This window comes from Zootermopsis nevadensis, unplaced genomic scaffold (assembly GCF_977971745.1).
Source record: "Zootermopsis nevadensis isolate Lab colony 2312 unplaced genomic scaffold, Znev_1.0 Znev_ptg000003l, whole genome shotgun sequence".
NCBI classification, from domain to species: Eukaryota; Metazoa; Arthropoda; class Insecta; order Blattodea; family Termopsidae; genus Zootermopsis; species Zootermopsis nevadensis.
In genome coordinates, this window is record NW_028259135.1 from 4,642,852 (window position 1) to 4,667,827 (window position 24,976).

Here is a 24,976-nt window from a genome sequence, read left to right on the forward strand (position 1 = left end):
AGAAACGGAGGAAAACTACGAAAAACTTTGGTCAGGATAGAGCAGGTCTCCGGGCCGAGATTTCAATCCGGGACCTCCCGAATGCGAGCAAGGAATGCTGACGACTCGACCACGACATTCGGAAGTCGCGCGTTTATGCAAGCCCCGGCATAACCAACAGTTCTCTCAGAGCCTGGTGAATCTGCAGTCTAATATTTTCAGTGACCTAACCTAAAAATATGTTCCTATTCGTTTTACGAACTGAATGAACGCAGTCCAACTCTGAAACCACGTGATTCTCCTCTATTGAAAGAATAGCCAGTCAGTTTCGACATCGAAAGGCTTCTTTCGGCGATGCAGTAGCGACAGGAATGAATGATCATCAGTTCAGTTCGTAACAGTCAACATCAAAATTTTCGCCACCTGCAGATAAGGCAGTTTTTAAATATTTACAATGTTTCAAAAGTTCTTTTTTCAATTTTTGTTTTTTGTTTTTACACTTGAAAAACAAAATTTATCAACAAATTCTGCAAACGATTCAAACCGGTTCTGACAATGTGATTCGATGTTCCTTCACGTTAAAGTTTTCTATCCTGAAGCGAGTTTCTGAGTCCGCCATCGTTCTCGTAATGAGAACGTTTCCTTCCTCTTTGAGTGCCAGAGGAACGTCGCCCCCTTTCTGGTCCCTGCGAACCAACGAGCCTCGAACACAGTTGAATAACTTTATTCTAGGCAAGCACTGAACTGTTGCAAGTGAGTCACGATTTGAAACTTCTTTCTCTGTCAAAGATGACTTATTCCCTTCATAAGAGACGAAACTCCACAGCACGTAACTAGTGACAGGGAAACTGATTCAGTATAGCGACTCACTACGGGCTGGACGATTGGGGTTCGTCCCCCGACGGGGGCAGAGGATTTTTCCTCTAGCCAGACCGGCTCTGGGGTCCACCCAGCCTCCTATCCAATGGGTACCGAGGTCCTATCCCGGGGGTAAAGCCGGCCGGGGCGTGATCCTGACCACTCACCCCCATCTAGTGCCGAGGTCAGGAATGAATAGGAGCTATACCTTCTGCCCCCCCCCACCCCCAAGCGCCTACATGGGGTGTAGTGGGCAGCTTTACGTTTGTGGTGGCGTCGTGTAACAGCAGACTCAAAGTAGTAAACAAAGCGCGCTTAGATTGTTGGCGAACCATCTTCGCTCCATTGTCGTAACCCTGGACTCGATGTGTCACCTATATCCGGGTTTTGTTGTTTCGGGCGTTCTTCGTCGCTCAGTTCAGGGCGATTGGGCTACGCTGTGAACCACTCGGTTGTTTTATCCCCTCATCTGGGTTACAACCAAAGGAAAACCTCTTTCACAGCCATAAGATCCGGATATTTCATCGAGCGTCTTGTGTTGGTCATCCACCGCCACTGCTGAAGCGTCGTGGACCCTTGGAAGTTGTAGGTCCTTTTAGACGTGTCGGTTCGTCATTTGCCCCATGCCTGCACACAGTTTCATCGTCCCCTTGACAATGGACATTATTATTATTATTATTATTAGTGTTCTGTCTGAGGACAGGTCCATATGAACAGGATCCTTCCATCCTTTTCTCGGACTGGGACCTGTTCATATGCGTTCTTGGCAGATGATCCAGAAGTGGTTTGCCATTGCCTTCTTCTGTGTGTGAATGGAGTAATTGTTGGGATACCACGGAGGAAAGCAAGACCACGGCCTTGCCCAACACAAGTTATAAATTCGGGCACCGCCGGGAATCGAACCCGAGACCCCAGGATTACAAGGCCAGCGTTCTAACCGCTAGACCACCGTGGCGGTAATGGACATTACATTGCCAACTGTTAAGAGGTGTTTCGAGGAGTTGTACTGTGATGGAACTGTCAAGGTCATTTTGTGAAAGGCGTGTAAGATTTGCCGCATAGACTCCACAGGCTTTTATCGAAAACTCTCAAGTTCTTCCTTCGGTCTTGTGGGGCAAAGAGATAAATGTGATCCCGGTAGAAACTAACGCAGGTGTGAGGCACGCGACGCCCCTACAGAGCAGAACGCGAGGCTCTCGGCTGTCGCTCGGTCACTGGCTGAGCCCATCCGGAGCAGCGAACGCATTCAGTTTAACTTCTTCCGGTAGTGAATTAAAATATTCACTGGATTAAAAGAGTCTTTGACAAGAGTTTGTCCCTGTCAGACAAATCACGGGAACAGGAAGTGCCTTCCTTCGCCTTTCGCAGGCTTCGCTCTTTGTTTCGGACCAGGATGTTCCTGAGAAGACAGGTTTCGCTCAAGATGCGTCTTCCGTTCGAACAGGTTTTACTGTGTTATCAGCGCCGGTCCTGTCACTTGTCTGGCCAAGCACAATTTGTTCCTTTAGTCTACCTAGTAGAGTAACGTCGATTATGTTCCCCCCCACCCTTTGTTCAGTCACCCCCTCCGCTCACGGACGCCAAAGACTCTTAGGTTCCTCAAGCTCACCTTTGTATACCTTTTAAGACTGCGCGATCCCATTCATATTTGAGCCAGTTTGCGTCGACCGACGAATAGATTGGCTCAAAGCAATCCTTTCGAAACTTAGAAGCTGATTTACCAGAACAGCTCCTTGATGTCAGATGTCCACTTGAATCCCTCAAGTGAGTAAGTAATCCAACGAAAAAGGACGCTCTACCCTTATAAATAAGTAGTCGTCCATCCATCACTGCATTTGCAGATTTTATCATGAGCTCATTAGTCCATTTATAATACTTTTTGTTCACATTCGACATCTCCGGCATCTGGAAAATGATAATTTAAAACGAAAATGAAGAATGTAGGCATTTGCCTTCAGAATTTTTAGTAGCTGTGCTCATTGAATATTTATCGAGCTTCGAAAGAAAAGTCGATGTAAGTATTTAACATAAGATTGCAAAGAATGTAAAGTTCTGAAAAAAAATACTGAGGTATTTTGTCAAAAATTAATACACGTAAAATATAGTTTTATAATACACCGTTTATGAAATACAGCAAAAGTCGCAGTTTTTAATGGGGATTTTACTTCTGGTCGAAATTGTGCCTGAAGCATAGTTTTTTTAATTCAAATGACGGCAGAAAGAGAGAGCGCCTTTGTCCATCCGTGATTTTCTCTGACGACTCTCCGCTGCAGTTGGATATTGTTGTAATTAAGTTTTTTTAAGTTTATAATTTTAACTTTTACACCTGAAGATGGTTTATATAGAAACCGAAACATGTTGTAAAAAGATGTTCCAATTGTAAATCTATTGTTCGAATGAGGAACATAAAATGATATTTTAATTATCTTAATTGTAAATTTTAAATATGAATTGTGATTAGACGGACAAAAACCGAATAATTAATTAAATTTCACAATATGACGCAACTATATCATCTTATTATTTATTTATTTAGTGTTCTGTCTGACGACAGGTCCATATGAACAGGATCCTTCCATCCTTTTCTCGGACTGGGACCTGTTCATATACGTTCTTGGCAGATGATCCAGAAGTGGTTTGCCATTGCCTTCTTCTGTGTGTGTGAATGGAGTAATTTTTGGGATGCCACGGAGAAACCGGGGAAGCCCCCGGAGGAAAACTCCGTGTTGCCGAGACCACGGCCTTGCCCAACACAAGTTATAAATTCGGGCACCGCCGGGAATCGAACCCGAGACCCCAGGATTACAAGGCCAGCGTTCTAACCGCTAGACCACCTCATCTTATTATTATTTAGTATTCTGTCTGACGACAGGTCCATATGAATAGGATCCTTCCATCCTTTTCTCGGACTGGGACCTGTTCATATACGTTCTTGGCAGATGATCCAGAAGTGGTTTGCCATTGCCTTCTTCTGTGTGTGAATGGGATGCCACGGAGAAACCGGGGAAGCCCCCGGAGGAAAACTCCGTGTTGCCTAGACCACGGCCTTGCCCAACACAAGTTATAAATTCGGGCACCGCCGGGAATCGAACCCGAGACCCCAGGATTACAAGGCCAGCCGGCTGATGTTATTTACGCCGTTGTTTCACACGCTTGATGGCCACCACAGAAAACGGGTTGTGATATGAAGAAGAAACTGCTACGGTCTTCCATGAATCAACATGGCCTACATTCATGTACCAGGCAGCATTAATCTCATCGTCGTAAAAGATGGGTCATATCACCCCGTGCACTTTCACTCGTAAAACAACAAATTTCTTATCACTATGAGAATTTTCTTTAAAACGGATTGGATTTTCTGCGCTCCAGCACCTACGGTTCTGAGAATTCGCCTTTCCGCGTAAGAAAACCAGGCCTCGTCAGAAAAAGAGCACTAATTGTGGATCGACTTCTCTATCAACTGAAGAAGGAAGAAACCAGTTGCGAAAGTTTGTTCTCGCAACCTCGTCACGTTCCTCGGAAGCACGAATTGTCGTTGCCTTGGATGGACGCAGTTTTAACAATTCTGCGGCCCTTACGTACAAGTGTTCTCGAAACACCTGTCTCCAGCCCTAGTCCATTGGGAGATTTCCTAGGCGACGTTTCGGATCTAGCGCCAGAGTCGTCCAATGTCTCTTCTGTCGGCGCAGTTCATTCCCGATGTGTCTCTCTCGCAGTAATCCTCTTGAATTAGACTCACGTTCCTCGCAATTGGCCACATTTGGAACACGTGTCCCCAAGAACAGACAGCGACTCATTTCTGTTTCAAACTGACCCTTTATTAACAATTTTATATTTTCATAGCTGCCTACTTGTCAAAACGTAGATTGTGTGTATAATTTCACAGTAATGTTATTAATTACGAAAGTGGGCGTGTTTTCGAATTGTTGGTAGTGAACAATTGTCTTAGGTTTCTTATCAAGTGTTATTCCAATGGTAATTGCAGCTTGAAACCTCGTACGAAACGAGATCAGGTGGCAAATGTCCCTCTTCTGCTCTAAAACGTCGTTAAATGTCCACCATGCTACAACCACGACGGCGTCTTCATGAGGGCCTGAGACGAGGAAGATCATTCAGATTCCGCTGTGTTCAGGCTAAAATACGAATTGAGAGCAGTAAATGACATCTGGATCGTGCCATAGCTCAGGCGGTTAGGGGTCAGCTTGTCACTGCCGAGGCCTGGGTTCGCACCGACGGGGATGCGCGTCGTATTTGTGGTAGTCGAAGACGCGCTGGTCAGGTTCCTCTAGTAGTAGACCCGAGTCTTCCGCCGTCATTCCGCTCGCGTGTCGTCGTCGGGGGTTGAAGCTGGGTGGGACGAAGGCTCATCTGGGAAGTAACATTTGTGTTCTCGTAACTGAAATACAGCTGCCTGATTCACCAGACGCTTTTGTCGGCCAGTCGCATCAAGTTCGCCTTCGGAACCTCTTTCCCTGAGATTAACCCTCTTTTCATTCTCTGACCTTATTGTGGGGTGTTATAAATTCGGGTCCCGCCGGGAATCGAGCCCGAGACCCCAGGATTACAAGGCCAGCGTTCTAACCGCTAACTCGGAGTTTTCCTCCGGGGGCTTCCTCGGTTTCTCCGTGGCATCCCAACAATTACTCCATTCACACACAGAAGAAGGCAATGGCAAACCACTTCTGGATCATCTGCCAAGAACGTATATGAACAGGTCCCAGTCCGAGAAGAGAAAAGGATGGAAGGATCCTGTTCATATGGACCTGTCGCCAGACAGAACACTAAATAAAAATAAATAAATAAATATTGTGGGGTGTGTTCTAGCGCAGTCCATTGCAGGCTCCTTGGTTTAGATGTCAGAACAATTCCGGGAGCCCCGGAGCAGTCACACCATGTCTGTGCGCCCGCGTGTGTGACGCTTCTTGGCTACTCTCGCTTGTAGTCGGCAGATGTGCGCGCGTTCATCGGCTGTACGTGATGATCGTATGTCTTTTGTCAGTTTGGGTACCACGTGCAACCACCGACGATCCTTCAAAGTGGCATCTTCGCCTGTTTTTCAGAATTTTTAATCCACCTTTCACCATTAAGTTCCAGTGCCTTGAGAACAAGACTGCAGGAATCCAGCGATGAAATTATTCTGTTGCCCGTAAATCTTTGTCTGTCAGCGTATATTGCCATGCTGTCTAATCGAATGCTCTTCGTGACGTTACATTTATGTAAGCCTTGGCGTCTGTGAAGTTACTTTGCGCTGGCCTGTACGAAATTGCTCACTCACTTTATTTTACTTAGGTCCAAATATTCCCATATATATATCTATCTTAAATTCGAGTGTTGCTAGTTTGTCCGCACTTAAAACGAGGCAGAATGAAAACACCATTATCGAGTGCAGGGGTCTTCGCTCCGACTAATAAAGACGTAAGCATCGCTACGAGCAGTTGATGCGGTTACAGGGGGGAAGGATCTAGTCGACGACACAAACCGAAGCTCGTGAGGTAGGATCTAGAAACGAGACCGCCACGTCATGGAGGTTGTAAAGGGAATGAACACTCTTCTCTCGTCGTGAGGCCCAGCGGTGCAACGTTAAAGACTTCCTGTTAATTCTTTACGGGCGAAATACTCTTTTTTTTAATGATGCTTTATAATTCGACTTCATTCATTTTGACGCCATTAATATTATTATTTTTTTGTTTATTTTTATCTCGAACCGCGAGATGGAGACTGCAGTGAGTTGGGATCGTGCGCACGCGCAGTAGGCGGATCGACGCAAGAACCAAGGTGTTTTTTTTTTTTTGCATGCGGTTGAGTAATGCTCCAGCGTTACGCTGGCATGCCGGAATGAGCTTAATGTTAGCCAGCAGTGACGGCTTGACTCCTCCGAGAACCCCGATTATGAATCCGGGATACAGTTGTCTCAGCTCAAACCTGGTCCGTGATTCAGTCTCTTTCACAGCCATGTTTGTCTCAGCCGGGGCCAAAAACTCAGTGACGTACGCAGTGCGTTCAGAGACGGCGATGAGAACGACGTCAGGCTTGGAAGCTGTTAACTGCCTGGCACCGGGGAACGAATGTTTGAGTTCCGCTGTCTGTTTACTGCGACAGGAAGAGTCTCAGAGCAAACTGAATTCTAATCGAAGGAAGGCCGAAGTCTGTGAAAAATTTCTTCTCGTGCCTGTCTCTTCTCCGTCTTTCTTTCTTTCTTTCTTTCTTTCTTTCTTTCTTTCTTTCTTTCTGCCTTCTGCTGGTTTAGGCTTGAGGATTCCGTTCTTGCCGTCCTACTCCACGCTGAGCTCTTTTCTGACTCGTTGGCCTATTTATTTTTTCTAACGAAATAGTTCGGAAGAAAGAAACTAAACCCAAAAACAAAACGAAGCGACGTATTTTGATGTCGGGTGCTCATTAGATGTTTGGCTTGTTAGTGCAAAAGCGACATTTCAGAGAAGTCGTGTGAGCGTTCGTGAATTGAGTTGGCGGCGTCGGGCGTCGCCGACCCCGAGGAAGTGTTGTGTACGTTCTGGAGCCGCGGCCAGCCAGGCGGCCAGACGGCAGTATGCAGTTGGGGGGGGGGGGGGGGCCGTGCGATGTAAAGCGAGCGAGACACGCAGGTAGCCCGCCTGGCTGGACCACACACGGCGCACACCACAAGTGGCAACGCCGCAGATTCGGGGGGAAGGAGGCGGACGCACGCTCTCGTAAGTCCATACAAAAAAAAATTACAAATAGCAAGGAACGTGCACAAACATCGCAAGTTGCAGGCAATTTAAAAACGTTCGACGTATTCCAGCTCCAGTGATGATGTTCTTCTGGGTTTCGGCGCCGTGAGGACTAGTCGGCTGTTGACAGCGTTTCGGAGAACTTTCTTGTACACATCTTCAGGAAGAAAACGACAGAATTGGATCAGGGCAAGCAGTTGCAGTCAGAAAGTGACTCAGGTCTTTTGCGTGCCTCAACGGAATCGCTCTGAGATCGTAGTGCCAGGAGAAAACACAAGATGCATGTCAGCGACGTTCCTGCACTGCTGACACGCGGGTCCCAGTATCTGTGGTCGCGACGAGGGAAAGAATCCTCGACCTGAAACGCGCAGGTTCAGTTCGTCAAGTCAAGCGAAGACCACAAACCGTCGCGATCGGTTTCTGGTTGTGGGACACGTGGACAGGCCGTAGCGCCTTGCACGTGTCGCGAGGGTCGAAATGAAACGACACGGATTTGAATCAAAAAAATTGATTTGTTAATTTCAGTACACGTAGAACGTAGAGGACGCCGATGTTCTTAGAAGAATGAGAGTACGAGGTGCGATCGGAAAGTTTCAAGACTGTGTCAATAGAGGGCGAACCGGATGTAGTACGAGCTTCTGCCGCTAGGGGGTGCGGCCTACATTCATAGTGAATCAGTGTGCCAGCCGGCATCATCGAATTAGCATTTGTTTCTTAGTTACGGGCGTTTTGGTAGTGCATTACACCGACCCTCCTGCGATTTCGGAATGGCGTATGCATGAAATTTTGCCAAAGACTCGCCAAAACGGCTACGGAAACCTATGAAATGCTAAAGCAAGCATTTGGGGAGTCCGCAATGGGTCGTGCACAAACGTTTGTGTGGCATTCACGTTTTAAAAATGGCCGAACCTCTGTCGATGATGACGAGCGTTCTGGACGACCATCTTCGAGCACAACGCCCGAAAATGTTACGAAGATTCGGCAGGCCATTCACGAAGATCGACGTCGTACCATCAACGACTTGTGCGACATTGTTGGGATAGGCTATGGGACCTGTCAGCTGATTCTAAAGGAAGAACTCCACATGCGACGCATCCTGTCTGAGGACCAGAAGCAGAATCGACTTCTCGTTTGTCAGGAGCTCAAAGATCTTGCAAGAACCGACCCCAACTTCCTTTCTAAGCTCCGTGTGACTTCTTCCTCTTCCCAAAGATGAAAATTCAGCTAATGGGAAGGAGATTTGAGACGATAGAAGAGATTCAGGCAGAATCGCAGATGGTGCTTGACAGGCTGACAAAGAAAGATTTCCAGGGATGCTTCCAGGCTTGGCAGTGGCGCTGGGATCGTTGTGTTCACTCCCAGGGGAACTACTTCGAGGGTGATGGATGAATTTAATACCTGAGATAAGTGTACGGGGTTTTTTATAGGCGCAGTCTAGAAACGTTCCGATCGCACCTCGTACAAGGGGACGAGCGCTTCGTGATCGCCTTGAAGACGTTTGGATACGTAACTCCGTGCCGAATGCCATCGGCATTTTGTCGGGGTAGTTTTTGAGAAGAACCCAAAAGGAAGTTCCCATTATTCGGTCATCATACAGAACGCCCTCTTTCAAAATGCAACCCTGACCCTTTCCCGCCGAAAACTACAAAACCAACTGAACTCTTGCGGCCCTGCGTGAGTTCGCACATTTTACCGTTCGCTGAGGACTTGCCGCGGTCGAACTTTTGTGTCCGGAAATTTTTGTTACCAGTTCCGCACTTCCTCGTCTCGATGAGAAGATTTTTAATGTTCGTGAGACGTTACACAGCTTCTGCCCTCTGGACTGAGGCGCCGGCTAGAAGCCATGCGAACTTCAAGGGGTCGGTTGTGACGCTGTTACGCCGTTGTGGACTTTTCGTCGTTGGGCTGCGTTCTGTGTACTCTCCGCGCGAAGAACGGCTGTAAAAGGCTCACTGACGTTTTTATTTTCGTACCCGGTACAAAGAAACTTAATTTCGAAGCCGAAGTGAACACACGATCCTTGAATTATTAGCTAGAACCGAGAGTTCTGTTCGTGTCCGTGAGACACAAATCCCTCGGAGCGGGTAGGGTAGATGGATGTTCGCAGAGCAATTATTCTTTGCAATTATAATCTACTTGTTCCAAACGCTTGCACTCTCATCAGTTTTCTCATATTCTCCTTACTTTTCAATACGCTCTCTCCAGCGGTTCATAGGTTCTATTTTACCATCAACAAGGATATTATGCTTCAGCGCGGACCGAATAATGTCTTAGCCGTTCTACGAGTGTAGCCCATCCCAAAAACTTTACTTAATTCCCCAAATTGTATTTGATAAAGAGAACGAGTTACGAAGATCCTCATTGAACAATATCCTCCCTCTTAAGTCCACAAAATTTGTTATTTAACGACGCTTTTCGATTTCTTGCGTCGCGTCAAGCAGAATGATGATATTTTGCAATCCGTGAATGCGGTCGTCTTACAATTAAACTCTCGCGTTTTTCTGGAGAGACTGAAGAAAGCCACGGACACACGTGATGGTGTCGAGACGCGTTCGGACCCACGACCTCACGAACACGCATTTGGAGCGCCGAAGTTCTTGTCAGGACAAGTTCCGTCTGTCTGATAAATCGTGGATGTTGAAACACGGAAACTGCAACAGGCGTGTGTCGTCTGGTCACAACACTCGGACACGCCCGCGGATACCCGGAATGTCGACCGCGTTTGACGTACGGGCCGCGTCCAATAACCTACATTCCGCGCGGTCGCCTTGACATACACAGAAGCTGGACGGGCGACTGCTCGTTCAGCAGCTTCCGTTAGAGGCGCTTGCGAGCCTTGTGGAGCGTGCTTGCCGCTCGCACGCCTCCTCTTTGAGAAGCTGACAGTAGGAAAGCGTGCCAATAGATGCCCGACTTTTATGGAACCTGAAGATTTGTTGCCGTGTTTAAAAAAATCTCGCTTCTGGGCCCTTTCTCGAGCCAGTTCAAGCCAATCCACGAAGTCGCATTGTGTTCTTTTAACATGAACGTAGTCTGTTCCCGGCCAAACTGTGTTTCTGCATTTCTCATGTCAGTGGAGAAGATGGCATTATGCAACTCCAATCTTTTTGTGTTTAAACCGTGCGTGCGATGAGATCCACGTAACTAGCACCGCCATATTGAGCTAACCCTACAATTATAAGCGTGTCAAAAATCTGTATGCACACATTCAATGGATGGAACGAAGACATTTTGATAAACGAAACAATTAACACGCGTGAGCATTGGTACTCCGTGAATTAGCGAATCTGGTTTGCAGGTGTTCGAAATGACCACTGTTAGTTAGCTTCGAGGCGCACAGCTGACAGCGGCGAACAAATGACTGACAAAAGCGGCCACCAAACTTGCTGCTGCGGATACATATTTTTGGGACGCACTGTATTATCCATCACACAGGGTGCCGCAAAAACTGTTACATCACTTGAAAGCTCGCTTTATGTACTGTGTCTTTGGTAAAGGAGATTACGTATAAACAAACGTAAGTGCGTATTTATCAACAAAAACCTTGAAGAATCGAAACAAAAAAGAAACGCCAAATGAAAAGCTTGTCAACTATCGCTGTTGGTGGCCATGTTGGCCTCCTTACTTTGTATTTTGATAATTTTCCCTTAGGTCCCATCACTGTGCAGAGACGGGAGACTGTGGCGCCATATTACCCAAAAGGTTCCGCACAGAATAAATTTATCTCCATGCTGAGTTTGTTGTGCCACAAAGAATGCCTCACTGACGCTGTCGAAACCCCCACTCGTGGGCCCTGACATAACTTGACTTGACTTCTATCGTGATTCTGTGTTCTGCAGAGGGAGGACGCCTGGCGCGCGAGCTGCAGTACACCCGGGCGGCTCTGGGCGAGGCGGACTCCAGCACGCACCAGCTCGTCATACAGACGCCGCGCCACCCGCAGGCTTCGCTCCTGCACCCTGCAGCCCTTTTGTCGCACCTGGACGTCGTCAAGGCAGCCGCGAGCGTAACGGTGCAGCTCTTCGACATGTGAGTGGTCTCTTACGCTCGGCAGCCACGTGCACTAATGGCACTGGTGTGCCGCTGATTCCTAGAAAGCGGTACGCCGTTCATATCAACGGGTCTGCGAAGTCGTGAGCTCTGCTGCTGTCAGGTCGCCGTCACCCGCGGGGGAACGCCTCCCCCCCCCATGTTTTTGGAGCAGGGGGGGAAACGTTTCCCAGCTCACGAACGAACCAACCAGGACTCCTTAAATACCCTGACCGGGATTAAAAGTATCTACCGGGACTTTGTCTTGATAACTAACTCCACGAGCCGGAGACATTTTAGAAGCTAATGGTTGTGTGTCGACCACCGGATGAATCGATTTCCATCAAACAATCCGTCAGATGTCTTTCGGCAGCCGATGTGCAAGGATGTACTTTTCGCATTTCGTACTTAGCTCGCCAGAAATAGTTCAGGGACAGGTTTCCCGATTCTCCCGTTGCAAAAAGTCGATAGTTTTCCAATCGAGAGTCCTTGACGAAATGCAGACAAGCCAAGTAAACCCCGGACTCGCGGAAACAGTCGCAGTTTGTGGGCGGATCAGAGAGACCGTCATTAGGCCAGAAATGTTTGCGCTCCAGAACTGTCTAGGGAGGAAAAGTAAACAAACAAGAATTTTAAAATGTCTTCGTGGTTCAGGTCACAAGTCGCAGGTTCACGCTTTGGAGCAATTTAGACACACAGGACATGCATTCATTGCTTTTGAGGATGGAGAATATTTGGTCCTGAGAGGGGCGAAGCGAAGGGAGTGGAGGGGTAGCTGGCGATATTGCAGAATGAGGAAGATCACAGTTCGTGATCTTCCTCAGATGTCATTAGGATTATCAGGTCAAAGATAATGTGATGGACTGTGCATGTAGCGTGCATGGGAAACGAGAGACGAAGGAAGAGACCGCGTTCGAAGTTTGGCGCCGATGCGTGCATAATATTGAAGTGGGTCTCAGGGAAATATGTTGGGGGGGGGGGGGGTTACGCTGTGTTTATTTCGCAGACCCTTCCTTGTGGCATTCCAGTGAGAATTGTTGTTTCTTAATTTGTTTCAGAACTTGGAGACTGAAGGACATGTGTTATTCGCCCGGTATTCCAAACTTCGATGTACATTACATAGACCAAGTAAGTATGAGTGTCATGATAATGATTTATTTTATTTAGTGTTCTGTCTGACGACAGGTCCATGTGAACAGGATCCTTCCATCCTTTTCTCGGACTGGGACCTGTTCATATACGTTCTTGGCAGATGATCCAGAAGTGGTTTGCCATTGCCTTCTTCTGTGTGTGAGTGGAGTAATTGTTGGGATGCCACGGAGGAAAACTCCGTGTTGCCTAGACCACGGCCTTGCCCAACACAAGTTATAAATTCGGGCACCGCCGGGAATCGAACCCGAGACCCCAGGATTACAAGGCCAGCGTTCTAACCGCTAGACCACCGTGGCTTGATACTGAATGATTTTAAAGGAACTTTGTCAGCCAAAACATTTTTCTTTTTTGGGGGGGGGGGATGGAACATGGTAGACCAATATTAACTGAGAGTGATGTAAGTTGTTAATTGAACGCCCGTGTTCGAGTGCACAGCATCCAGAGCAAAGTGAGATGAGCTCACGGGAGCTGCGATAAAGCTAGCGGTCGTCGACTGCTTTGAACGTCATATTCCGGCACTTTCGTCGATCGAGATTGCTGCCTGTGGAGGACCGCATCAAACAGTTTCGTGAGAAGGGTTATCGCGCGTTAGGGTAGGTGTCTTAGGACGTCTTGAACACGGCTCGGACCCGGTGTCTGACCGATGGTATGCAGAACTTCCGAGGGACTGATTAAATTTCAGTTGCCTCGTGGGGACATCGTCGGATGCAGAGCCCCATTAACCTTCTCACCAACTGCAGGCCTTCGGCGAGAATTGGGACCTCGCATCACCCTCTTTCTTTGTTGTCTTCCATAGCGACTGATCCTCGCTGTCCGAGGATTCCAGAACATCGCTCCACTCAGTTCTGCCGATAGGTCTCACCCACCTCTGCACGGGTACACAGGCATAGCTCGTGCTCGCGTCTAGAAACTGTCTCAAGTGACCAATTACTGACTTCAGTTCTTGGTACAGAGAAAATGTGTGAGATTCTCTAATAAGAAATTAATAATTGAGGATTCGAAAAAATGTAAAAAAAAATTGGATATAAGTATAATTTAAGGGTTTTAATACATCTCAGACATGATGCTTGCTGTGCCAAAATTTATATTTGCTGGCCAGAAAACAGTGAAATGTGTGAAGAAGCAAACACCCCGAAACGTCGTCGAAGTAGCTTACTGCAAATCGGTGTTATCTCTCAAGAACTGGAACTTATTTTTTTTTGCAGACCTTCCAGAAAGCCACAAATCTTGCGTTTATTCAGCTTAACTGATCTCTTTTCCAGATATTCGAAAATATAATTCCATGTGCCATTATTACGCCACTGGACTGCTTCTGGGAAGGGGCAAAGCTGCTGGGGCCTGATTATCCTGTTAATATACCGTAAGTACACCTTCCTGATGCAGTCGCCACGGCTTTTTTTCCCTTGATGTTTCTTGTTTCTTACTGACGGATGTGCCCTTGTATGTAGAGGCGTGGGCTCCAAGGTGCGCTGGACCAACCTCAATCCTCAGACGCTGATCCAGCACATGAAGTCCTTCAGCCTGGCGTTCCCTTTCGCTACGCTCGAAGACTACTTGAAGAGGGTAAGTGACCAGATTGAAGACGAATTGGGGGGTGGGGGGTGGGGGATGTACGAAGTAAGTTCAGTGACCTCCCAAGGGTCTGTGACCCTCGTGTTCTTAATGACGCTGTTTTATTTATCTTTTCGCGTTATATGGCGAACGAGATGGACAAATGTTCATAATTGTCAAGTTTGTGTTTTCTGAAAGGAGATGGTAGTGGCCTATGTGGGTTCTTAGGGGCTGCCACACCTCTCGCGCGTGTGTGCACGCAGTAATTTATGTGACGCGTTCTTCAGCGTGGAATTATGGACGCTGAGACCTTGCAATCCTCTGTGCAAACATCAAACCGTGCAGCTTCGCGCCCATTTTCTCAGGTCTTGTGATGGGTTAATCTGACAGCGGTCGGAACGTGGCACTGAAGGTGCGTTTCTGAAGATTGTGACAAAGAACATGGAAAATGATGCTGCGTTAATTTGTGACTGGCCGTAAACATCGTCAAATACGAGTAGTAAATAAATTGTTTCGCGCAAGACCCACTCTTTGTTACGAAGGAGGAAAGTTATGACGTTCACAGTGCGGAAATCCAATGGCGGTAAAGCTTTTTCCAGAAATTTATCAGTTTAAACGCATCGTTAAAACTGTAGAGTTAAATCCACGTGTTCTCCCCACAGCGTTCATGCCAAGTGCAAAGCTGTTCTCCTGAATGACAGACGATAGAAGGAGTTGTATGAAGTTTGGACACTGGGGCAGCGGGTTCGAATCCCTGTCAAGGCATGGATGTTTGTCCGCGTCTTTCTGTGTTGTGCTGTCCTGCGTACGGGTAGATATGGATCTAGTAACCTCCCACATGGAAGGAGGCCAAGGTCCGCCAAAGGGTTGTAGAGCCATTGGAAGAAGACTAACCAAAAAACTAAGGGCGAGTCCTGCGCAAGCGCAATACATCGTTCCTTGCTAGGTAACACGATTCCTGCGTACGAAACGCATTGCTGGAAATGGTAAACAGAGCCTTGTATCTAAAACGGGTATTTGTTTACGCTAACGGGGTTCTGTCGTGGCGGGAGCATCGACCATTCAAACTAGGGTCTGTCGCTGCCGATGAAAGGTTATCCCATCAGGCAACTTGTCCTTTGTGCAAAGGAATTTGGTTGGTTGGTTCTTTGTGGTTTGAACCCGGAGGGGGTGGGGTCGCTTCAGCTGAAGGCCCCTGCGACTTGGGGATAGCCCTCTTCAATTATACCTAGGCATTTGCCTTACAACTGAGGAAAAGCAACTAGAAGAAGAATAAGTAGTAGTAATCTCTGGAATAAATCTGTTTGGCGAGAGGAGCACAGCGCACGGTTTACGGGTGGGAGGGGGGGGGTTGCACGTGACGTAACTGGACTTCCGTCAGCAAGGAAGAAGGTGATGCAGATGATCGTTCACAAGGTTAACGACTCGCTCCTTCTGTGAGATCTTTGCTATGCTCTTTGGAGCGATTCATTGACGAACTGCGCATCCATATTGCTGGTGTGTTTTAGGTTAGGTTACACTGGCGGAACGATTCACTGGGGAATGTGAAAGTTCTTTACGACACCAGGCAACCCCATGGAAATAAAGAATATCATGTTGATGTTGGTCTTCTGCATTGTAACGCAATGGGGACTTACTTTCCTGTAGATTTTATATAATCTTTCTGTATGTTTTACCGAAACGTTGGTATCTCTTTAAGAGTCTACATGGTGTTACATTTCAGGAGATCAACCTCATACTAAGTGTCTGTTTTTCCAGAAGGAGGCCCTACTTTTCTGCTCGCACCGTTCAACACCACCGATTCTCCATTTCATCTCCGAATTTGATTCTTACTGAGCTGAGGCCCGACACGACAACCACTGTTTTGTTTCTGATAGGCTGTAATGTTGTGTTGTTTCAGGCGGGGATAAGTTCGGGTTATCAAGAGAAGCCGTGTCTTGACCCCAGCGACCCCGAGTGTCCGTCCACCGCCCCCAACAAGTTGTCTGGGCAGGTGGGTGTCAACACCATTATATATATATTACCGGCGAGAACCGGTCCATTTTCGAATGTGAGGGTTGCACAAAAATTGCATTGGCTTTTTCTGAGTATCGATGGAGAACCAGTGACTCACATTCTGTACTGCTGGTGGCTTGGGAGAATAACTTGTTTTGAAGATACTTTCCTTTGGGATGCCACATCGTGTGGTCTCGCAGAAACTGGTCGACGTTTCAGAGGTGCTTTTTGCCTCCACTGTCATCACACGTCACAACATTTCAGAAGGTGGCCATCTTTATACTCACTGCAGTGAGAACCTGAAATCTCTCGAAATTTTGTTTTGAGATGCAAGGAGAAATCTTGCCACAGGCCCATTAGTTGCTTCCCCCTTCCCTTCTGTCTTTCTCTCTCGTCTTCCTCTGTCTTATGAACCCACCCATTGAAAGGGCAAACTCCAGATTTTGATAGCGTAGTTGTCCAAGCTTGTCATTGTTGCAGCATGTGACAGGGTATAGCTTGCCCCCATTTTTGGAACCATATTATTCTTTATTGCTTGTTACATTCATATTCACACTTGACAGCAACTGCTGTCGTCTGAGAGCACGCCAGTGGATTTTGAGTCAGGCATCACACAATCTCTGCAGTCATGGACGCTAGCTGCTGTTGCTCCTTCCTTGCATTGTTTTTTTTGATAGCAGCGAGCTTTCATAATTGCTTTAAAGTGAATCTTACATCTGTCATCTGCCCTGACAGTGATAGTCTCCAGAATCTTGGGACGTTAATTTCAGTATCACATAGCTGATTGCCTGAAAAGACTTCATTGCGTTCTGTTGCCATGAAAGCTTCAAATCATATGTGATCTTAAGATTCATTTTTATGATTTTGTCACATCTCTTTTCTTGGTCTTCCTAATGGTCACATTCCTCACAGACCTCTGTGCTTTTTGGAGTTGTATGCCCAATATATCTTAACTTTCTGGATTTAACTGCACTATTCTGGATTACCTGTATGCCCCAAAAGTTTCTTGTTTTGTAATGAATTGTCCGTTTTGTGCGTGATAATTTAAGTCGCATAATTTATCCATGTTAGGTCCAAATACTTTCCTGAACACTTCCCTCAAAGTAACAGAATCTCTCACATCATTGCATAACAACTGGCACAATTATTGTTTGTGTGTGAATTCATGTGATGATCTCTACTTTTTCCAAAGCAGGAGGGATAATTACTGTTTTTAATTGAATAACAAAACTTTTCCATATTTATTATTCTTCAGATTTTGTTATGAGCCTTATTTCAGTTTGGAAGCTGTGTTCCTACTTAACAATCTCAAATGATTTATTAATTTGAGCTTCCATCCTGTACCTTGACTAACTTGTTCATGAGGCTAAATGTAGCCCTGCAAGAGTGGGGAGGATTATGTGAGTGACTTGTTTCAGTTACCAGACATTGGAGCGGAGCTTACGGGCGGCTGCTACGGATTTGCAGCCAAGTACATGCATTGGCCAGAAGACTTGGTGGTGGGCGGAGCAACTCGTAACAAGACTGGACACATACAGAGGTAGTTGAGTCGTTTTGCAGCATATGTACTTACTTAATGGTGCCCTAGCACTGACTGACAATTTATGGCATAATAGGTCAGACTGGATTATGATAAAGTGTTTTTTACACAGAGCGCATGCTCTTCAGACGGTGATACAACTCATGGGAGAGCGGGAGATGTTTGACTTCTGGTCCGACACGTACAAAGTCCATCACGTGGAGTGGACACAGGAGAAGGCGGCCCAAGTCCTTGAAACATGGCAAAGACGGTTTTCAGAGGTACTGTCACAACCATTACACGTGTTTCCGTTGTGATTGTTCTAAACAGTTAATCAATCAGTTGCCTGGCCATGCAGCCTCACTTGTTTTGTTTTTAGATGCGTTTGCAAAAAAAAGTCGCAAAAGTGTGCCTATTAACTTAACTCTTCTGTGCATGGAAACAATTAAAGAAGTGTGTATAAACGTTGATCCGTGGACCCTTCATCTTCAGGTTATGGCCTATTTTATTTTGGGAGAAGAAAGGTAAATTGTAAATCACGTTGCAACCATCATGTACATTTTGTTGTAGTTTTGCTACATCATTAAATGCTGTATACAGAACATTTTTATGATGGCCTCATAAAATAAGAATCTAGTGGGTTTAAGTCACTTGATCTTGTAGGTTGTAGCTTGAAAACAAAGCATCCAAGATCCAGTTTTTTCTAGACACCCCACCCCAAACCAGAACACTAACTTGCTGTGTATTTCAGGAACACGCTGTATTTATTAGAATGAAAGTTGTTTCAAACAGAAGTTGAATAAATGAAACACATTATATTCAACACACTTCATTGAATTGCTTAGCAACGAGGTCATCGATGCAACAGCTAAGTGGCCGCTTTGCACAAACTCTCATTTCCAATTGGGCTCTCAGCAGTTATGTTCAAATGATCCTTCATCACTCTGCTTTATGCTTGTGGCAAGATGAATGGGTTAATATTCAGGGTAACAGATTGCACACGGTGAAGCCACCTGTGCACGTATGACGTTTCTCCTTCAGTGCCATCATGTTTCTTGCTTTAGGCTATTACGGTGTACCCTGTCTAGCCTACATACACCCTAACACACACACGTGGAATATAGTAAATTTCTGGTATGTTACATCGTAAATTATCCTTCACTGACCTGAACATGTTACTCTTCTTAATCAGCTGGCGGCGTATAATCTTACATGTTACGCTTGGCCGGCAGTCTGTTAATATTTCCAGAGGTCATCTTTATGTTAAGTGTTATGGCCACGCCAGTAGGTTTGGTCTTTGGGTTGAGCTTTTTCTTTAGGTGAAGTGTGCATTTCTTTCAAAAAGAGGTCACTATAGCACCTGGGAGGTAAAACATGCCGTCCCTCTGTTTGCTGAGTCCGAAGCCCATGAATGTCTTTTGCCGTACACACCGAGCGCCTTCTCTTACACATGGTCTGATTCAAAGAAGTGAGCAAATGCCTTCCTGTTTCAGGAGGTCCGTCGACATTTAACAAGTGACAACAGCACATCACCCTATAAAGTGTATGCCTTCTCAACTGCAACCCTAAATGATATCCTAAGTCAGTTCTCGGAGCTCAGTGTGGTCAAAGTTGTTATTGGGTACATTGTCATGGTGAGTAATGCAATGTCTGTTTAACAATACAGTTTCAGATACATAGGTTATGTACTGTGAAATGAGGTTGAATGGTGATTCTGAATGTGTGTAGGTAAGGATTTGGGTTTAACCTGATATTCACTTGGTGACTGAGGAAAGCTTCAAACTGGACACTGCCCAAATACAAGATCTTGCTACATCAACCAGCTCATTTAATACCGATCAGCAATTTTATATGTTTGCAATTTAGCCGTTCCTCCACTTGATTTAGATTTGATAATGGTTCTAATAATCAATTCTTTAACCTTCACTGACTGTGCTTCATGGTTTACATATAGTCCACCTGGCCATGTGTAACAGTAGTATACCACTAATCTGTTAAACCTGAAATTAAAGACTGACTGGTACCTCTGTAGTTTAAATCCACTATTCCTATGCAATAAGTTTAATTACTCTGTTTCTCTGATTATATGAGCTTTGTTTATGCTCACTGGATATTGTTGTGAGATAGCAGTTTAAAAATCATTGCTTTAGATCATGTCTTCTTATTGTGGGAAAAGTCTTGGTCGTTCGCTTTAATGGAAGAATGAAGCTTACGGTCATTTGGAAGCAAACTGTGAAGGGAATATTTGTACCCTCATAATGATAAATTGTACAGTTTGTTCACTCAACTAATTCTGTAATTGAAGATAAAGTGGTTCATTAAGTATTGGAGGTACTTAGTACTAGCAATGTCTTGAGATGAGTGGTCAGTTTCAAGCTCTGGCCACCTTACTCCAAGGGAAAGCACTGCAAAATCTGTTGGGTAGGCCACACGTGCAATGTGGAATGTAAAACCCATGTTCCCGCCAGGAATCCAACCCATAGACAGTTACTTCTACTGTACATAATGAGAATGCTATATTGGCTCCGTTGCGATGTGGAAGTGGTTGTATCAAACAGGTTGAGGTGAGCCGAAATTATAATAAGCGTGATTATAGCATGGAAAATGGGCCAGTCTTATACTGTGCAGAACAAAAGCAAATATATATTTTTTTCTGTTGGAATATCTGGTGGAAAGAAATTTCTTGGTAGACCAAGATGTGGATGGAAGAATATTAATAAAACAAATCTTATATTAATGGTTTGTGAACTAACATGAACTCTCCTGCTTCATTGTGGTGATTTAACATTGACTGGACAGCTCATGGAAGTTTGTAATGGCAAGGAGACAGATGATAAGGCACCATGGTTGGAGTGTTCCATACAGAAGGTAGTGATGTTGGCTCTGTGCATGTTACAGTTGGTGTATGCAGGTGTTTCACTGCTGAGGTGGCATGACCCTGTGCATTCACAGGCTGCAGTGGGTCTTGCTGGAGTTGTGCTGGTATCCATCACAGTTGCAGCTGGGCTTGGCTTTTGTGCCTTGCTGGGCATTGCTTTCAATGCTTCTACCACACAAGTATGTCTGCATGAACCACTGATCTGAAAAGTTGCTCATTTCCAGTGAATAACATTGATATTGAACTATTACTGCGTATCAAAATACACTTTAGACTTTCTGTGACAAATATGGATGTTCTGTGTGACATGCTAATTAATCAGTTCCATGAAGGAAGGCCTTCTTAGGAATCTAATATTCACTTGGCTAGTCAAATTCCCTGACTTTTATAGAATTAAGTGTAATTGTAAGTTTTCCGTTGATGAGAAAACTGACATTCGTTACATGATATTTCAATTTCCCCTCTGTTGCAGATAGTACCATTCTTGGCCTTAGGCCTTGGTGTTGACGACTTGTTCTTAATGACGAACACTTATGCGGAGCAAGAGGGATCTCACAGTCAGTACTCGCCTGATGTAAGTGTGACACAGCCATGAACGAGTAGAGCAGAAATTTTGTTTTGTTACGTGTGTTCAGTTTCTGAAATGTCTGATCTCAACAGGAACAGACGGGCGTCGTGCTCAAAAGGACAGGTCTCAGCATCCTCCTCACGTCCCTGAGCAACATGTGCACCTTCTTTGCTGCTGCTATCATCCCCATCCCTGCTCTGCGGGTGTTCTCCCTACAAGTAAGTGCCTGCTACTCTTCTAGCTGAAACAAGACGTCTTTATGTAGGATTTGAGATTTTGACAGTGGTGATGCTGAATATGGCTGTCTTCTGGGTTGTTGTACCGTGTAGTCATTCATTGCCCTGATGATGGAGGCAGCATGACCTCTGAAATGTTGGTGGACATCTACCAGACTGCACGGCACAACAACCCAGAAGACCATAATCTTAAGACATCAGTAGTGTATGCACACTGTGAGTACATGGGACATTCAGTACTTCAAGCAAGAAGACAATAACTAAATTTAATTCCACTTACATTACAACAAACATTGTTCTCAAAGTATGGTTTGAGGTTCGCATGGTGGTGAGTAAGAAGATGGCTGTCTTCTGGATTGTAGTGATGTATAGTCTGGTAGAAGTTTACTTTACCCATTGTCTGAGGTGTATGTGAAAATTTGAGAGCTTATGCAGTTCCATAGTTAGTTGTTATAATGACCAACTAATACTATGGAACATTTGCCTTCTTGAGAAGCTGATTGCACATGGCTAGTTAAGAAGTTCCCAGTCTCTTATGAACCTAATTTCAGTCATGCCTCACACCCTGTTTCCTCAAATGAATGTCAGTATTATGTGTACCAAGGTTTCAAAAACTGGTTTCTCAATTTCAGGTTTTCTGACAGCAGTTTTGTATGCACCCCAATTCTAGCAAATTTTCTCTCCTCAATTCCATATGTCATCCATCAGGTACCTTCACTGATCTCACCCTGTTGGTCAGCTGTTTCTGCCTCAGAGCTGATTTGTGTAATGTTACATTGTTCTTGGTTTACGACACTGAAATTAAGACATTAAGAATAAATGACATGTGCAGTTAGAAACTAAATTTGTGTAAGTAAGATAACTGACATAGTCTTTTAAGAAGACCTTTTCCTTAAAATTAACAGATTACAACATATCAATCAGTTTTTAATATAAAATCAGCACCCTCAGAATGTACACTGTCTTCTTAAGTCACTTTGGATAAACAGTTGAATCAGGAGAGGAGAGTGAAAACATTTTAAATTAATGTTTTTGCATTTTGGTGAGTTGCCTGCAGTCTGTTTCTCCACTTACGTGGACAATATTTCACCTAGGAGCTTTCAGAATTCAGAATTTACAAAGAAAACATGTGGCAGCCATGTGTATTCAAGTATGGATTACACCTTTCAAGTCTTGTTACTTTTGAGATAGATGACACTCGCTGTGATCGAGCTGTCAACTCTGAATACCAAACCTGTATGCTAACCACTGAAAATCTAAGAGTATTTGTTGGAAAAATTACAGTCAATCAAGCAGTATAGTCAGCTCCCAAAACACTGTTTATGAAAAATTCCACAGAATCTTCACCATGCCCAACGTAATTATGTTGAAACAGTTGCTTGCACTGTGATTGTCCTATCTGCCCACTGTGGCACAAGTGCTCATCATAATTCCTGTGAACTGAATTCATAAAGATGTTGTCTTGTTGGCCGCAGGCAGCAGTTCTGGTGCTGTTCAACCTTGGCTGCACATTACTTGTTTTCCCGGCTGTTGTCAGCCTTGATCTGCGACGGCGGCACTCGGGGCGTGTCGACCTACTCTGCTGCTGCTTGCCTGGTGGTCCCACAGGCTCAGAATGGCCTTGCTGCACTCTGCCCCACGTTCCTTCTGGCCATCTCGTGCCTGTCGCTCACAGACGGAGAGGGCAAGTCATGCCGGAACCAGCCAAGAAACTTCAAGCCATAACAAGAGCTCTGCCTCCTGACAGACAGCAGACAGTCACTGTTCTGGCCCCACAGGTAGCACCCACAGAGTCCTTGACTGCTGTGAATGTAAATGTTTTCCATATATGTTCTCTGCAAATTAACTCTGATGTTCATTTAATGCAGATACAAATCACCTGTTGAAGATTCAAAATTATTATTTGAAACCTAATCAGATTATACATTTCATACTGCATAGTGTCACAAAATATTCTTACTTGTACAGTATTTCTTCAAATATTCAGTATATCGGAAAATATTTCAAGCAAACGTTACAGGTCTTATTTGAGAAAGATGATGTTGTTCATCTGGGTTTTGACCCCATTTAGACGTTTCAGTAGATACCAGAATTTCACAGAAGCCCACTGTATCCATCTTCACGGTTGAAGATGGAGACGCTATTTTTCTCAAAAATGTTGGTATTTACGTTTGAGCATCAAAACTCAGAACATCATCATCATCCTCACTGCCACGAGAACCACAAATTTTATTGTAGAAAATTTATAGTTTTATTTGAATATCTAAAGTATAAATTATGCATAAAAACAGAACTGTTTATACTTTAAAAACTCTTTGTGCCAAATGCGTTTTGACCTCATAGGGCATCATCAGTGGCGAAAGCATGTTAATTCAGTCCATTAATCTGTCTATTAAAATCATGCAATTCATAAATCAGTCATTGTTATAAAGCTGTGCATAAAAACTCATTTTTTATAAAACCACACATTATGTAGCACCACAATGTTTATATTGCGCATGAATTGGTGTATTATCTAAATTGAGTCACTCAACAGCATAATGTCCACTGGCCGAAGTCTTACTTGTGGTTTTCGTTGTTGGTCTACAGTGAGCTGCGGTTGCGCTCGTTATCCGTGTATGGATCACTGTGAATTCCAACGTCGCAGCTCACTGTAGATCAACAATGAAAACCACAAGTAGGACTTCAGCCAGTGGACATTATGCTGCACGTCCAAAATTCTTGACATGGTATTTGGTTTGAGAAGTTTCTAAAATGTTGATGAAGATAATGTTGAAGAGTGGCTGTAAAGTGATGTGTGTGAACTGGGCTCCCAGCACGTGATAAGACATGGACATTGCTAATGCTGCTGCAAATGAAAGGGAGAATAAGAGGGTGGAGAGAATGAGAGTGTAAAAGAGGAGAAAAGTAGTGAATGCATCAGTCATGGCATTGCACTGCAGTGTGATGGTTGACTATGCTAGACTACATGGGTCAGAGGGACCAAAGACAGTGACCTTACAGTCAGGAGGAAAATTTTAATTCTGTCATGAGGAGGAGTCTAAACAGTTCACAAAACCCAGCAAACATTATTTACTATTTCTCAAAATAAGCATCAGTTCTGTAAAGAAAATATAAATTAATATGTGACATCTTGTGTATGCATGAGGCAAATTATTCCCGTCTTGCATATTTGATTATTCATGCATCTTGTCCCCTTCATTGGCCTGGATAATCAGGAGTTTACTGTACATTGAAATATGGGGTTAAAATATTATGGCATCGAAAGGGCTAAATTATGCAAGAATAAAAAACAACTAAAAAGAGTGTTTAGAAGATGGCTGTCTTCTGCATTGTTTCACCATGTAGTCCAGTAGAAGTTTGCCAAATTTCAGAGGTTGTTACTGCCTCCATCATCAGGGGGATGATGGAGGCAGCAAGGACCTCTGAAACATCTGCAAACTTCTGGCAGACTACATGGCGCAACAACCCAGAAGACAGCCATCTACAGACTCACCGCCG

The 24,976-nt window shown here is 45.0% G+C and overlaps 1 protein-coding gene across 1 annotated transcript in view; it reads left to right on the plus strand.

Annotated features, from left to right (window-relative positions):
• ptc (protein patched) overlaps positions 1–24,976 on the plus strand; it is a 55,505-nt gene that overhangs the window by 15,191 nt on the left and 15,338 nt on the right. Inside the window, exons 3-14 of the mRNA XM_022083890.2 lie at positions 11,387–11,576; positions 12,635–12,704; positions 13,991–14,088; positions 14,177–14,291; positions 16,180–16,272; positions 17,693–17,814; positions 17,927–18,074; positions 19,287–19,427; positions 20,692–20,850; positions 21,144–21,245; positions 21,332–21,457; positions 22,951–23,253. Of these exons, the coding sequence (XP_021939582.1) occupies positions 11,387–11,576; positions 12,635–12,704; positions 13,991–14,088; positions 14,177–14,291; positions 16,180–16,272; positions 17,693–17,814; positions 17,927–18,074; positions 19,287–19,427; positions 20,692–20,850; positions 21,144–21,245; positions 21,332–21,457; positions 22,951–23,253 (1,667 nt within the window). The remainder of the gene's footprint in view (positions 1–11,386; positions 11,577–12,634; positions 12,705–13,990; positions 14,089–14,176; positions 14,292–16,179; positions 16,273–17,692; positions 17,815–17,926; positions 18,075–19,286; positions 19,428–20,691; positions 20,851–21,143; positions 21,246–21,331; positions 21,458–22,950; positions 23,254–24,976) is intronic.